The sequence below is a fragment of the Ovis canadensis genome, chromosome 11, assembly GCF_042477335.2.
Source record: "Ovis canadensis isolate MfBH-ARS-UI-01 breed Bighorn chromosome 11, ARS-UI_OviCan_v2, whole genome shotgun sequence".
Taxonomy (NCBI): Eukaryota; Metazoa; Chordata; class Mammalia; order Artiodactyla; family Bovidae; genus Ovis; species Ovis canadensis.
Window position 1 is genome coordinate 55593514 of NC_091255.1, and position 14085 is coordinate 55607598.

Genomic DNA, 14085 nt, shown 5'->3' on the forward strand with positions numbered 1-14085 from the left:
GGTGGGCACTGGAAATGGAGTAACCACGAGGGCCTGCTCCTGAGTGACCCCCAGCCTGAGGAGGAGACAGACACGTGTCCTAAGGTGGGCTTGAGCCTGGAGAGTGGTATGGGGACACAGTGAAGGAACGAAAACAAAACCACCGGACCCCCCAGTAGCTGCTCGGAAGCTCTTCCCAAAGGAGGTGCTTGCAGAGTTGAGAGTCAGGCCACCAATGGCCTTGAGGGCCATCAAACACTTTGCTAAGGTGTTTGAACTTGATCCCAAGACAATGGGGAACCGCTAGAGAACTTTTTAAAAAAACATTTATTTATTTGGCTGCACTGGGTCTTAGTAGCGGCACATGGGACCTTTAGTTGCGGCATGTAGGACCTAGTTCCCTGACCAGGGATGGAACCTGGGCCCCCTGCATTGGGAGCTCAGAGTCTTAGCCACTGGCCCACCAGGGAAGGCCCCACTAAAGAACTTTTAATAGCAGAGCAACACAATCTAATTTGCTTTTAGAAGGGTCATTCTTACTGCTGCCTAGGACACTGGCCAGAAGGGTTGAGGTGAAGGTGAAATGACCAGGAAAATGGCTCCTACAATAATCCAGGCAAAAAGAAAAAAGGAAGACAGAGCTGTGTAAAGGGAGGTGCTGGTGGACAGATCTCAAGACAGAGGAAGGTAAGACGGTCCAGCTCTGATGTTTGACAGCTGTCAGATGTGAGAAGGAGAGGGAGGAGGAGTCTAAGGGTCTCCAGAATTCTCCTGGGCCGAAAGAAGTTCAGGCAAAACAAACTCAAGCGAAGATTCTCACAGGTGTGCACCCGGCAAACCGTGGGCTGCACATTCCATCGCCCTGACGTCCATGTCGGGTTCCAGAGGCGGGCGGAGGTGTGTTGTCACTCAGGGGCACCTGGAGGGCGCGGAATCTGCGCTAGAGTCAAGGGGGCGGCAGGGACAACACCTGGCCAGGTGTTAGGGATGACTCACAGCCTCCCAGGGTGGGGCAGTTGGAACCAGTGTGTGTGTGTGTGTGTGTGTGTGTGTGTGTGTGTGTGTGAGTGTGAGAGAGACCTGCCTCAGCCACACGCAGCCCCCAGGGCCAGAAGGATGGGAGGCCCAGCCCAAGGGGAGTCTGGCAACACACAAGTAGAAGTTAGAGAAAATCAAAAGAATGAGTCACAGAACACATATGCCATGTGCTAAGCTGGCTGCTTCCGTGACACCCCCAAGGGTGTCGGTAGGTTGACACTGACAGATTAATGGGAGAAGAAACAACTCCCTGAGAGCCGTTTGAAAGAGGAGAGGCTCAAGGTTTTCACAGGCAGGAGAGGCTGAAGAGAAAGGTAGTGAAAGGAGGCATGCAAATATACCCAGGTCGGAGGAAAACCCAAATGCAAAGCAAGCCAGCTGACTCATCATCCGAGAGCAAACGTTTGCAAGGAGCTGTCACGGGCAAAGCACTGTAGTTTGGATTATGCAGGGCTGATTTCTGGGAAACAAAACTCTTTCCTGGCCCATGAGATCTTGTCTTATCTTTTGGACTTGACTGTAATCTGGAGCACTTTCGTAGTGGTTCAGTGGTAAAGAACCCGCCTGCAGTGCGGGAGACACAGGTTTGAACCTTGGATTGGGAAGATCCCCTGGAGAAGGAAATGGGAACCCACTGCAGTGTTTTTGCCTGGAAATCCCACAGACAGAGGAGCCGGGCAGGCTATAGTCCATGGGGTCAGACACAATTTAGCAGCTAAACAACAACATAATCTGGAGGTGCTGTTCCATAGGATTTCTGCAAGTGGCTACTGAACCTGGAACTTCATTCACAATTTTATTTTAATTAATTTATATAGTCTCGCGTGGCTTATGTCCACTGTATTAAACAGCACAGTTTTATGTTTTTGCTGCCTTCATGTATGAACCCACATTCTGACTTTTTAAGCCACTGCAGATTACTCGAAGAGGCTTTACTTTTCATTTCAACCTCTCAAGTTTGTGTGGATGATCATGAACAAAACAATTAGAAATGTTTGTGTTGGGGAGCCGCCTCCACACTTGAGTCTACCTTGCCTTCTGGAAGGCTCAGGTGATCTCGCAGAGGTAAACATCCTGCTGAGCCAGGCCTGGGGCAGAGCCAGCTGCTGCTGGAGTCAGGTTCACCACCGCCCTCCAGTGTCACGTTGGGTCCTTGTGACGTGGGATCTAGACATCGAGCTGCTCAGTTGCTGATGCTGGGAGGACAATAATCCTGTTCCTGTTAGCGAAGGGTGCTCTTGAAAAGCTGAGGGCTGGTCACCTTCTTTGCCGATACTGTAAATACTGTACTCTGTGCGTCCTCAATCCTTGACGTTTGTGCTTTTTGGAAATTCCCAGCTGGCACGGATGCAGGGTCTTGGAAGATGAGAAGGGTCCATGATGACTTTCTCCATTGAAGGTTCCTGTCCCCCAGTCAGTTTCACCATTTCTGTGGGGAGATCAGGGCTCCTGACCCTTCTCTGTGAAGTCTTGAGAGGGCAAAATATCCTGGTGTCCCTGTCATCACAGCAGGCTCCTCTGGGCCATCAGTGTCCTGGGGACACTCTTTCCTGTTTATACTGAGAGACTGCTTTGCTTTATATATATATATATATATATATATATATATATATATATATATATATATATATATTTTATGTGGATCATTTTAAAAGTCTTTATTGAATTTGTTACAATATTGTTTCTGTTTTATGGCTTGGCTTTTTGGTGGCAAGAAATGAGGAATCTTAGCTCCGCTTCCAGGGACTCAACCTGCACTCCCTTTATGGAAGCACAGTCTTAACCACTGGACCACCACAAAAGTCCGTGCTTTGCCCTTTAATCTGCTAAATCATCCAAGGTCTCATTGGTTCTGTGGAGCTGCTATTTATTTCCCTGTTAAATTCTAATTTGATTACACAGCTCAGATGGTTGTAGGTAACTTTGCAAAGGGTCTAAAATTAAGTTGCTACATTAGGTTGGCTTTTAGACATGTTGCCTGGGACCAGGCTGAGGGGAAAGAAGGCACTCTAGAAGCCTCAGGAGCTGCTCCTCCATAGATAAGTGTTGGAGCATCATTTGCAGAAATAGCTGGATACCAAGGCAATTTATAATGAATCTAATGTTAGCATGACACTTGAGAGGCTCACTCATTCTTACAGTGATCCCATGAGATAATAGCATAATAATGAGGATCTCCTTGATGGGAAATTGAAGTACTTAGAAGTAAAGTGCTTTGTCTGAATTTGCACTGTAATGAGGGGCAGAGCTGGCCCTCGATGGTAAGTGTTCTTTGTACTGCGTCACGTCACTAACTTAAATGTATTTAGGAGGAGCCACTTTATTTATTTAATTTTTTGGTAATTTTTAAAACCTGAGGTGTAGTTGATTGACAGTGTTGCATTAATTTTGGCTGCACAGCAAAGCGATTCAGTTATACACGTACAGACCTTCCTTTTATATTCTTTTCCATTATGGTTTATCACAGTATATTGAATATAGTTCACTGTCTTATACAGCAAGACCTTGTTGTTTATCCCTTCTAAATATAATGGCTTACATCTGCTAACCCCAACCTCCCCCTCCATCCCTCCCCCAAACCTCTTCCCATTGGCAACCGCAAGTCTGTTCTTTATGTGCGGGAGTCTGTTTCTGTTTCATAGATAAATTCATTTGTGTCATAGTTTAGATCCCACATATAAATGATATCAAATGGTATTTGTCTTTCTCTTTCTGACTTTATTTAGTATGACAGTCTCTAATTGTATCCATGTTGCTGCAAGGGGCACTATTTTATTCTTTGAATGGCTGAGTAGTATTCCATCGTATATACGTACCACATCATTTTTATCCATCTCTGTCGGTGGATATTTAGGTTATTTCCATATTGTGGCTGTTGTGAATAGTGCTGCTATGAGCATAGGTGTGCATGTGTATTTTTGAACTACAATTTTGTCTGGATAAATGCCCAGGAGTGGGATTGCTGGCTCATATGGTTATTCTATTTTTAGTTTTCTAGGGAACCTCCATGCTGTTTTCCATAGTGGCTACACCAACTTCCATTCCCACCCACAGCGTAGAAGGGTTCCCTTTTCTAGAAGGTGCTGCTTTAAAGACCACCTCAGCACAGGCTTGCCGATGATTGCTTTATCTTGGATTTAGATTGAACACTGTCTCTGCATAACCAGTGGTTAAAGCCTCAGGAGTAAGGAGGTTGGGCCATAAGGGAAGGGCTGCCATGTTAACTGCGTATTTGGGGATCTGACCACCCCCCCAGGCAGGTACTTGGAAATGATTTCTTGATACTGTAGCTATCACTTCATGGCAAATGCCTCACTTATTCCAGGCCCATCAGCATTCTGATGGCCTGAGAGTGGGTTAAGGAATGAACAAGTAATGGAAATTGTAATCCAAGTGTCAAAATGAGGTGGTGGCATGCCTTACCTCATGACTGTACAGTCGGAAAAATTTCCACGGATTAAGCCATCCACTCTCACACAACCTACTGAATCGGGGAATGAACTTGCCTTCTCCAATCAGAGGTAAATCCTCCCCTCGATTTTTCAGCCATAGCCATCTACACAAAGATATTACTCAGGGGAGTGTTCTCCTGAGGAAGAGAGCTTGGATTGGGTTTACGCTTTCCCATTGGACTGTATCTTTCTCCTGCCCCTTTCTTTGCTTTTTTTTCTCTTTTAACAATTTGTTACATTCTTCTTCTCTTTAAAAAATATTTGTTATATTCTTATTAAAAATAATTGTATTTATTTATTTTTGGCTCTGCTGGGTCTCTGTTGCTGCTCGGGCTTTTCTCCAGGCCGTGGCGAGCGGGGGCCACGCTTCACTGCAGTGCCCGGGCTTCTCATTGTGGTGGCTTCTCTCCTTGTGGATAACAGGCTCTAGGCATGTGTACCACTGGCTGCAGCTCCGGGGGCTCTAGAGCTCAGGCTCAATAGCTGTGGCGCACGGGCTTAGCTGCTTTGCAGCACGTGGAATCTTCCCGGATCAGGGATTGAACCCGCATCTCCTGCATTGGCAGGTGGATTCTTTACCACTGAGCCATCAGGGAAGCCAGCTTCATCTGTATTTATAGCCGCTCCCCATGGGCTTGCATGACTGCCTGAGCTCCGCCTCCTGTCAGATCAGCAGCGGCATTAGACTCTCATGGGAGCATGAACCCTACGGTGAAATGCACATGCGGGGATCTAGGTTGTGTGGAGAAGGAAATGGCAACCCACTCCAATATTCTTGCCTAGAATCCTGTGGACAGAAGAGCCTGCTGGGCTGCTGTCCATAGGGTCGCACAGAGTTGGACATGACTGAAGCGACTTAGCATGCATGCATGCATTGGAGAAGGCAATGGCACCCCACTCCAGTATTCTTGCCTGGAGAATCCCAGGGACAGAGGAGCCTGGTGGGCTGCCGTCTCTGGGGTCTCACAGAGTTGGACACGACTGAAGCGATTTAGCAGCAGCAGCAGGAGGTTGTACGGTCCTGATCAGAATCTAATGCCTGATGGCCTGAGGTGGAGCTGAGGTGGTGATGCTAGCTACTGTTGGGGAAAGGCTGCAAATACAGGTTATTATTAGCAGAGAGGTTTGACTGCACAGAGACCATAGTAAATCCCACCGATTCTGCATTATGGTGAGTTGTATAATTATTTCATTGTACATCGTAATATAATAATAGAAATAAAGTGCATAATAAATGTAATATGCTTGACTCATCCCCCCAAACCATCCCCTTCCCCCGAGTATGTGGAAAAATTGTCTTCCACAAAACTTGTCTCTGGTGCCAGAAAGGTTGAGGACTGCTAACATAAGGGTTCTCTGGCTTCACTTGTACCAGGCAGAAGTCAAAAGATGGAGTGAGGAGTGATTAGCATTATGAGCACACAAGCCAGATGGCTGTTGAGAAGGATGCCTTGAGTTACATCTCCCCTCACCTTGCCCTGCCTGCACTTTTGTATCCAGAGGCAAACCCCTCCAAGATCCTGCAAGGAATGTCTCTAATACAGGGAGTGAAGCAGAGGTGAAATTCACTGTGGAAAACTCGAATTTCGTCACTTTTTTTTTTAACCTTGTAAATCAACCCTTTAGTTTTCCTTTAATTAAATATTACTTTGTAGGATAAAATATTCCCACATTTATTGCCAATCCAATGTTTTGTGATTAATGACTTAGAGAATCTATCTTGGTACTTAAGTCCTTACGTGTGCGTGCTCAGTCATGTCCAACTCTTTGCGACCCCATGGACTGTAGCCCACCAGGCTCCCCTGTCCGTGGAATTCTCCAGGCAAGAAATACTGAAGTGGGTTGCCATTTCCTTCTTCACGTAAGTCCTTAGCTTATTAATAAATAGGGTTTAAATAGGGTTATGACTGCTCTCATTATTTATAATATGGATAAATTCAATAAAATTGATATAATTTTATAGGTTTATAAGAAATATTAATTGGGTTAATCACTATTATTTTTTCTGATTTAAAAAAATACTTTTTATTTTGTACTGGGGTATAGCCTATTAACAAATAATGTGATAGCTTCAGGTGAACAGAGAAGGGACTCAGTTATACATATATGTGTATCCATTCCCTTCCAAGTTCAGTTCAGGCGTTCAGTCGTGTCCAACCAGACCTCCCTGTCCATCACCAGCTCCCGGAGTCCACCCAAACCCATGTCCATCGAGTCGGTAATGCCATCCAACCATTTCATCCTCTGTCGTTCCCTTCTCCTCCCGCCTTCAATCTTTCCCAGCATCAGGGTCTTTTCAAATGAGTCAGCTCTTTTCATCAGGTGGTCAAAGTTGGAGTTTCAGCTTCAACATCAGTCCTTCCAATGAACACCCAGGACTGATCTCCTTTAGGATGGACTGGTTGGATCTCCTCACAGTCCAAGGGACTCTCAAGAGTCTTCTTTATCACTACAGTTCAAAAGCATCAATTCTTAGGTGCTCAGCTTTCTTTATGGTCCAACTCTCACATCCATACAAGACTACTGGAAAAACCATTGCCTTGACTAGATGGACCTTTGTTGGCAAAGTAATGTCTCTGCTTTTCAATATGCTGACTAGGTTGGTCATAACTTTCCTTCCAAGGAGTAAGCGTCTTTTAATTTTGTGGCTGCAATCACCATCTGCAGTGATTTTGGAGCCTGGAAAAATAAAGTCAGCCACTGTTTCCATTGTTTCCCCATCTATTTGCCATGAAGTGATGGGATCGGATGCCATGATTTAAGTTTTCTGAATGTTGAGCTTTAAGCCAACTTTTTCACTCTCCTCTTTCACTTTCATCAAGAGGCTCTTTAGTTCTTCACTTTCTGACATAAGGGTAGTGTCATCTGCATATCTGAGGTTATTGATATTTCTCCTGGCAGTCTTAATTCCAGCTTGTGCTTCCTTCAGCCCAGCGTTTGTCATGATGTATTCTGTACATATGTTAAATAAGCAGGGTGACAATATACAGCCTTGACGTACTCCTTTTCCTATTTGGAACCAGCCTGTTGTTCCATGTCCAGTTCTAAACTCCCCTCCTATTCAGGCTGCCACATAATGTTGAGCAGAGTTCCATGTGCTTTACAGTAGGTCCTTGTTGATTATCCATTTTAAATGTAGCAGTGTTTTTCGCTTTTCCTGATAGAGAAGGTGCAGCCTGGAAGGCACTTGCACAACAGTGAAAACTGAAAATGTCAGTTGCGTCTGACTCTTGTGACCCCATGGACTGTAGCCCATCAGGCTCCTCTGTCCATGAAATTCTCCAAGCAAGAATACTGCAGTGGGTAGCCATTGCCTTCTCCAGGATATCTTCCCAACCCAGGGATAGAACCCCGGTCTCCTGCAATGCAGACAGGCCATCGGGGCAGCCCTGGCACTTGTACAATCAATACCCAAGCCCTTGGGACAGCATCATCTGGAAAAAATCGGGAGTATTCAGTCATGTTTTGAGTTCTCTGACATACTGAGGTGCCATGACACGAAGCCAACGTGAAAAATCCCGTCCTTGGGCTTTAGAAATTGCCAGTTTTATGCAGTTCACCACATATTTTTGTCTTTATTTCATAATTACTTTTATATGTACAGCTGAGTCCTTTTTTAGATGTGGTCTGAGTATTTTGCAATGCTGCCTTAAAGCAGCAGTCCCCAATCTTTTTGGCACCAGGGACCAGTTTCGTAGAAGACAATTTTTCCACAAATCAGGGGTAGGGGGATGATTTCAGGATGATTCAAGCACATTACATTTATTGTGCACTGATTTCTATTATTATTACATCAGCTCCACCTCAGATCATCAGGGATTAGATCCCGGAGGTTGGAGATGCCTGCCTTAAAGAATGAGTAATTTTTACAGCATGAAACTTCAAGTCCTAGAATATCCCAAATGCATGAGTGTTGCCGTGCAAAATGGCCAAGACTCTGCACGTGAGACTTTGCATGAAAATAGAAGAAGAACCCAGCTGCCTATTTGTTTAGTAATTCCAGTCTAGGAAGATTGCTACATGCTACTGTTCGACTGAAATTACGTTACTTTTTTTTGTTGTTGTTTTCATCTGTCCTTGATTTTTGTTTCTAAGTGCAAAACTGGGAGAATTTATCTTAATGCTAAAAATGTGTTGTTCTAGCCAAACTAGATTTAAATTTTGGATTAATCTCACTCCATAAGTTTAATCAGCACCAGGCATTTTATTTAGTCCTTGACTAACAGGAAAAGGTGGGCTTCCCTGGTGGCTCAGTGGAAAAGAATGTGCCCGCCAATGAAGATGTGGGTTTGATCCCAGGGCGGGAAGATCCCCTGGAGTAGGAAATGGCAACCCACACCAGCATTCTTGCCTGGGAAATCCCTTGGACAGAGGAGCCTGATGGGCTACCATCTATGGGATCACAAAAGAGTCAGACACAACTTAACGACTAAACAATAACAACAAACAGGAAAAGATGCAGGCAGCGTGCTCTTCTCAGAGCTGCCAATATTGTGAGGGAGTTTCTTTCACCTTCGGGCTTTAGGTGGAACGTTTTATTGCGCAATCTTATGTTCCTTAATAGGGAGTATAGGTCTCTCCCATAATCATCAATCACTGATGTTTTTAAGGTGTCCTTTGAACATTAAATAACTGCTATGTGAATGTCCTAGATTAGAGAAGAAATCCCACCGAGAACTTGATTGATATCAGGTATCCAGGATCTATCTCAGGGATCCACACCACTGATAGAAAAGAGTCCATCCTCCAGAGTATATTTTAGGCATAAAATATTAAATAAGAATTCATAAAAGGCATATTACTCATCTTAAATCAGTTCTCCATGCTAACAACCAGTATTGAATGCAGCCTGCGGTATTCAGTGCTTACATAGGATAAGTAAAACCTTACACAGATAAGATCTTAAACATGAAATATGATCATACAGCTCAGTGGTTCAGAGCCACCCTCTCAGGGGTCAGACTGCCTGGAAAGGAGTGTGTGTGTGTGTGTGTGTGTGAGTTGCTGAGTCGTGTCTGACTCTTTGCGACCCCATAGACTAGCTCATCAGGCTCTTCTGTCCATGGAATTCTCCAGGCAAAGATAATGGAGTGGGTTGCCATTTCCTTTTCCAGGGGAAGAAAGATCTTCCTGACCTGAAGATTTGGGTATCTTCCTGACTCAGGGGTCAAACCCGGGTCTCCTGCATTGCAGGTGGATTCTTTACTGTTTGAGCCACCAGGGCATACTGGCTGTGAAATCTTAGGTAAACTTTCTTAATTTTTCTAAGGCTCAGTTTTCTCATCTATAAAATGAGGCTATAACCTGCAAAGAGATTTATGAGAATTAAATAAATGAATAGGTAAAAGCACCTAGCATGATACTGGAACATTGTAATCACTCAAGTGATGATAACTATTACTACTGTTGTTATCATTTTCGTATTGCTGTTATGTTGGAGTAGTCTAGTGGCTAAGTCTTGTCCGACTCTTTGCAGCCCCATGGACTGTAGCCCACCAGGCTCCTCTGTCTATGTAATTTTCCCGGCAAGAATACTGGAGTGGGTTGCCATTTCCTTCTGCAGGGGATCTTCCCCACCCAGGGATTGGACCTGGGCCTCCTGCTTTGCAGGCAGATTCCTGATCTCATTTGTTTTAACTTTGTTTATTTATATTTATTTTTGGTTGCACCAGGTCTTTGTTGCCGTACACAGGCTTCTCACTCACTGCAGTGGGTTCTCTTGTGGAGCATAATCTAGTTGCAGCAGGAGGGCTGGGAGTTCTGGCACACAGGTTTTGTTGCCCCGAGGCATGTGGAGTCTTCCCACACCAGGGATTGAACCTGTGCCCCCTGCCTTGGCAACTGGATTCTTTACCACTGGACCACCAGGGAAGTTCCTATATTGGTCGTCTTATTTATTAGTGTCATCCAGACAAAAATCTGTGAACAATTTCTAGTTATTACATGATGCAATTATTACTGCATTTTACTCTATTTGAAATAAAATCTATACTAAGCTATGCAATGGGTAAGATCATAAGCCTGCATATGTCTCCATATAGACAGATCAAGTAGCCAGAGATATAGGTATATAGATATGATACTGCACTTTAGAAGGCCCAGTGCTTCCAGCTCTTAAATGGTCACAGCGTTTCTGATTTGGATGGTACCTCTCCACTGTACCCTTTATATATAGGAAAGAAGAGTGAGACTCAACAGGGTGAAGAGGGAGGGTCACACAGCAGAGGAGGAGCAGGCCTGGTAGGGGTGGTACCCAGGATGAGAGCTTCTGCCGCTGTCTCTCCCTGCCCTGCCCTTTGAAATTCTTCACAGACACACATACACACACACACCCTCTGCAGCAAAAAGTGTCTCCCAGAGTTCTAAGTACCTGTTTGGAAGATGACCCGCTTGAAAACCGGGATCTCTCAAAATTTGTCTCTTGCCCCCAAAATTGATCTCGTTTCTTCTCATTTGGGTCTCTTTTGTATTCCTGTCGTCTTAGACAAGCCTGCAGAATAAAAACAAAAATGTTTCTTTGGCTTAGGTCTACAACTAGCTCTGATAACTTTATGCTTGGAGTGCCTATTATGAGGAACATGCAATACAGATGTCCATCTCTTAAGTGTTACCAATACCTCTTATCAGGTGTAAAGATACCCAGGCATCATTTCCTCCTCTCTTTGCCCTAAATGCCAGGTCAAGAATATTAGCTGCTGCCTTCATAAATTCAAACAACAGAGGCATTTTGTCAAGTACTTAGCCCAAAGCTGCCTTTTAGAGCTGCCTTCTAGCTCTTCCTAGAACACTGTACTTACTTCTCTCTCTGTTCTCAGCCTCCTTTTTTTTTTAAAAAAAACTGAAGTATGGTTAATTTACAATGTTATTACACACAATGTTAGTTTACACACACATATTCTTTAGATTCTATAGGTCACTACAAGATATAGAATATGGTTCCCTGTGCTATACAACGGGTCCTTGTTGTTTATTTTATATATAGTAGTGTGTATCTGTTAATCCCCAAACTCCTAATTTATCCCTCCCCTTGTTCTTACTACCTTCATTCTTCTCATGCTCACCTTCATTGCTCTGTATCCCCTTGGGTCAGATTCCAAGCTACAGGGTAAGAATTCTGTAGATTTCCAGCTACAGGATAAGAATTTTCACACTTGAGAGCTTTAGCACATGCTGTTCCTTCCACTTGGAATAGCTTTTGCAGCATGCTTTCTTGGCAAACCCTGCTTATCTGCTAAGAACCAGCTCATAGGGCATCTCATCCCTGTGGTTTCTACCCTGACTCAGGGTATATTCTTCCCCAGGCCCTGTTAATTGCTCCTGTATACGTACATGACTTGAATTATGCAACTTTTCCACTATTGTATTTAGTTTTATTTTTTGAGCCTGTTTCTCCTGCTGATTAGCAAGAAATCCTGAAGGTAAAGATCATGTCTTATCTTTTGAATCCCCCAGAATCTAGCACTTAATGTTAGCTAAATTTCCTTTTTGTTCTGGAGGGAACTATCTATTCCCAAATGCAATAATAAATAAAACAACCGAAGAATTGTTCCATTTTTTAAAACAAAATTTAGTACCAAAATATTTCTCTTCCAGTATTCAGTTCAGTTCAGTTCAGTCACTCAGTCGTGTCCGACTCTTTGTGACCCCATGAATCGCAGCACGCCAGGCCTCCCTGTCCATTACCATCTCCCGGAGTTCACTCAGACTCACGTCCATCGAGTCCGTGATACCATCCAGCCATCTCATTCTCGGTCGTCCCCTTCTCCTCCTGCCCCCAATCCCTCCCAGCATCGGAGTCTTTTCCAATGAGTCAACTCTTCACATGAGGTGGCCAAAGTATTGGAGTTTCAGCTTCAGCATCATTCCTTCCAAAAAAATCCCAGGGCTAATCTCCTTCAGAATGGACTGGTTGGATCTCCTTGCAGTCCAGGGGACTCTCAAGAGTCTTCTCCAACACCACAGTTCAAACGCATCAATTCTTCAGCGCTCAGCTTTCTTCACAGTCCAACTCTCACATCCATACATGACCACAGGAAAAACCATAGCCTTGACTAGACAGACCTTAGTTGGCAAAGTAATGTCTCTGCTTTTGAATATGCTATCTAGGTTGGTCATAACTTTTCTTCAAAGGAGTAAGCGTCTTTTAATTTCATGGCTGCAGTCACCATCTGAAGTGATTTTGGAGCCCCAAAAAATAAAGGCTGACACTGATTCCACTGTTTCCCCATCTATTTCCCATGAAGTGATGGGACCGGATGCCATGATCTTCGTTTTCTGAATGTTGAGCTTTAAGCCAGCTTTTTCGCTCTCCAGTGTTAGGACTGAACAAAACCCAAGGCTATTGTATTATATGGGCATGTCAATGGATTTTTTGTTTTTGAGGTATAGTTGATATACAATGCTGTGTTAGTTTCTGGTGTACAATAAAGTAATTCAGATATATGAATCACTTTTTTCAGATTCTTTTCCCATATAGGTTGTTACAAAATACTGAGTATAGTTCCCTGTATATAGTAGGTACTTGTTGATTATCTATTTTATATGTAGTAGTGTGTTTATATTAATTCCAAACTCCTAATTTATCCCTCCCTTGCTTCCCCTTTGGTAGCCATAAATTTGTTTTCTATGTCGGTAGGTCTATTTCTGTTTTGTATATAAGTTCATTTGTATGAATGATTTCTTCTTTTTTTTTTAACGATTCTACACATGAGCGATATTCATATGATATTTATCTTTATCTGGCTTTTAAATTTTTATTTATTTTTGCATAGTGCTTTTGGTGTATCTAAGGACACTTTTCATAACCCAAGGTAACAAAGCCTTTCTCCTATTTTTTTTCCTAAAAGTTGTACAGTTTTACATATAGACCTATAATCTATTTGGAATTAACTTTATATATGATACGAAGGGCTTCCCTGGTGGCTCAGTTGGTAAAGACTCTGCTTTCAGCCCAGGAGACCTGGGTCAATCCCTGGGTCTGGAAGATCTCCTGGAGAAGAAAATGGCAACCCACTCCAGTATGCTTGCCTGGAAAATCCTATGGACAGAGGAACCTGTGGGCTACAGTCCATGGGGTTGCAAGAGTGAGACACAACTTAGTGACTAAACCACCACCATGATATGAATATGCATGCTAAGTGACTTCAGTCGTGTCTCTTTTCAATCCTATGGACTAGCCCAACTAGGCATCTCTATCCATGGGATTCTCCAGGCAAGAATACTAGAGGGGGTTGCCGTACCCTTCTCCAGGGGACCTTCTGCAACCCAGGGATGGAACGTGCATCTCCTGCATTGGCAGGTGGGTTCTTTACCACTAGTGCCACCTGGGAAGCCCTATGTGATGTATGGACCCTGATTTATTTCTCTTCTCTTCTCATCTCTTCCTCCTTCCCTTCCTCTCTTTGCATATGGTTTCCCTTCCAATTGTTTCCTCACTTTTTAAAAAGAACTTTACTTATTTATTTATTTTTGGTTGTGCTGGGTCTTCATTGCTGTGCTGGCTTTCTCTAATTGCAGCGAGTGGGGCATACTCTAGTTGCGGTGTGCAGGCTTCTCATTGCGGTGGCTTCTATTGTTGCAGAGCATGGGCTCCAGGGCTCGAGGGCTCCTGGGCTCT

General features: G+C 43.9%; 1 protein-coding gene across 1 annotated transcript in view; it reads right to left on the reverse strand.

The window, feature by feature from the left end:
- Positions 1 to 14085, reverse strand: part of MARCHF10 (membrane associated ring-CH-type finger 10) — a 98241-nt gene that overhangs the window by 65504 nt on the left and 18652 nt on the right. Inside the window, exon 3 of the mRNA XM_069541684.1 lies at positions 10840 to 10959. Within this exon, the coding sequence (XP_069397785.1) occupies positions 10840 to 10959 (120 nt within the window). The remainder of the gene's footprint in view (positions 1 to 10839; positions 10960 to 14085) is intronic.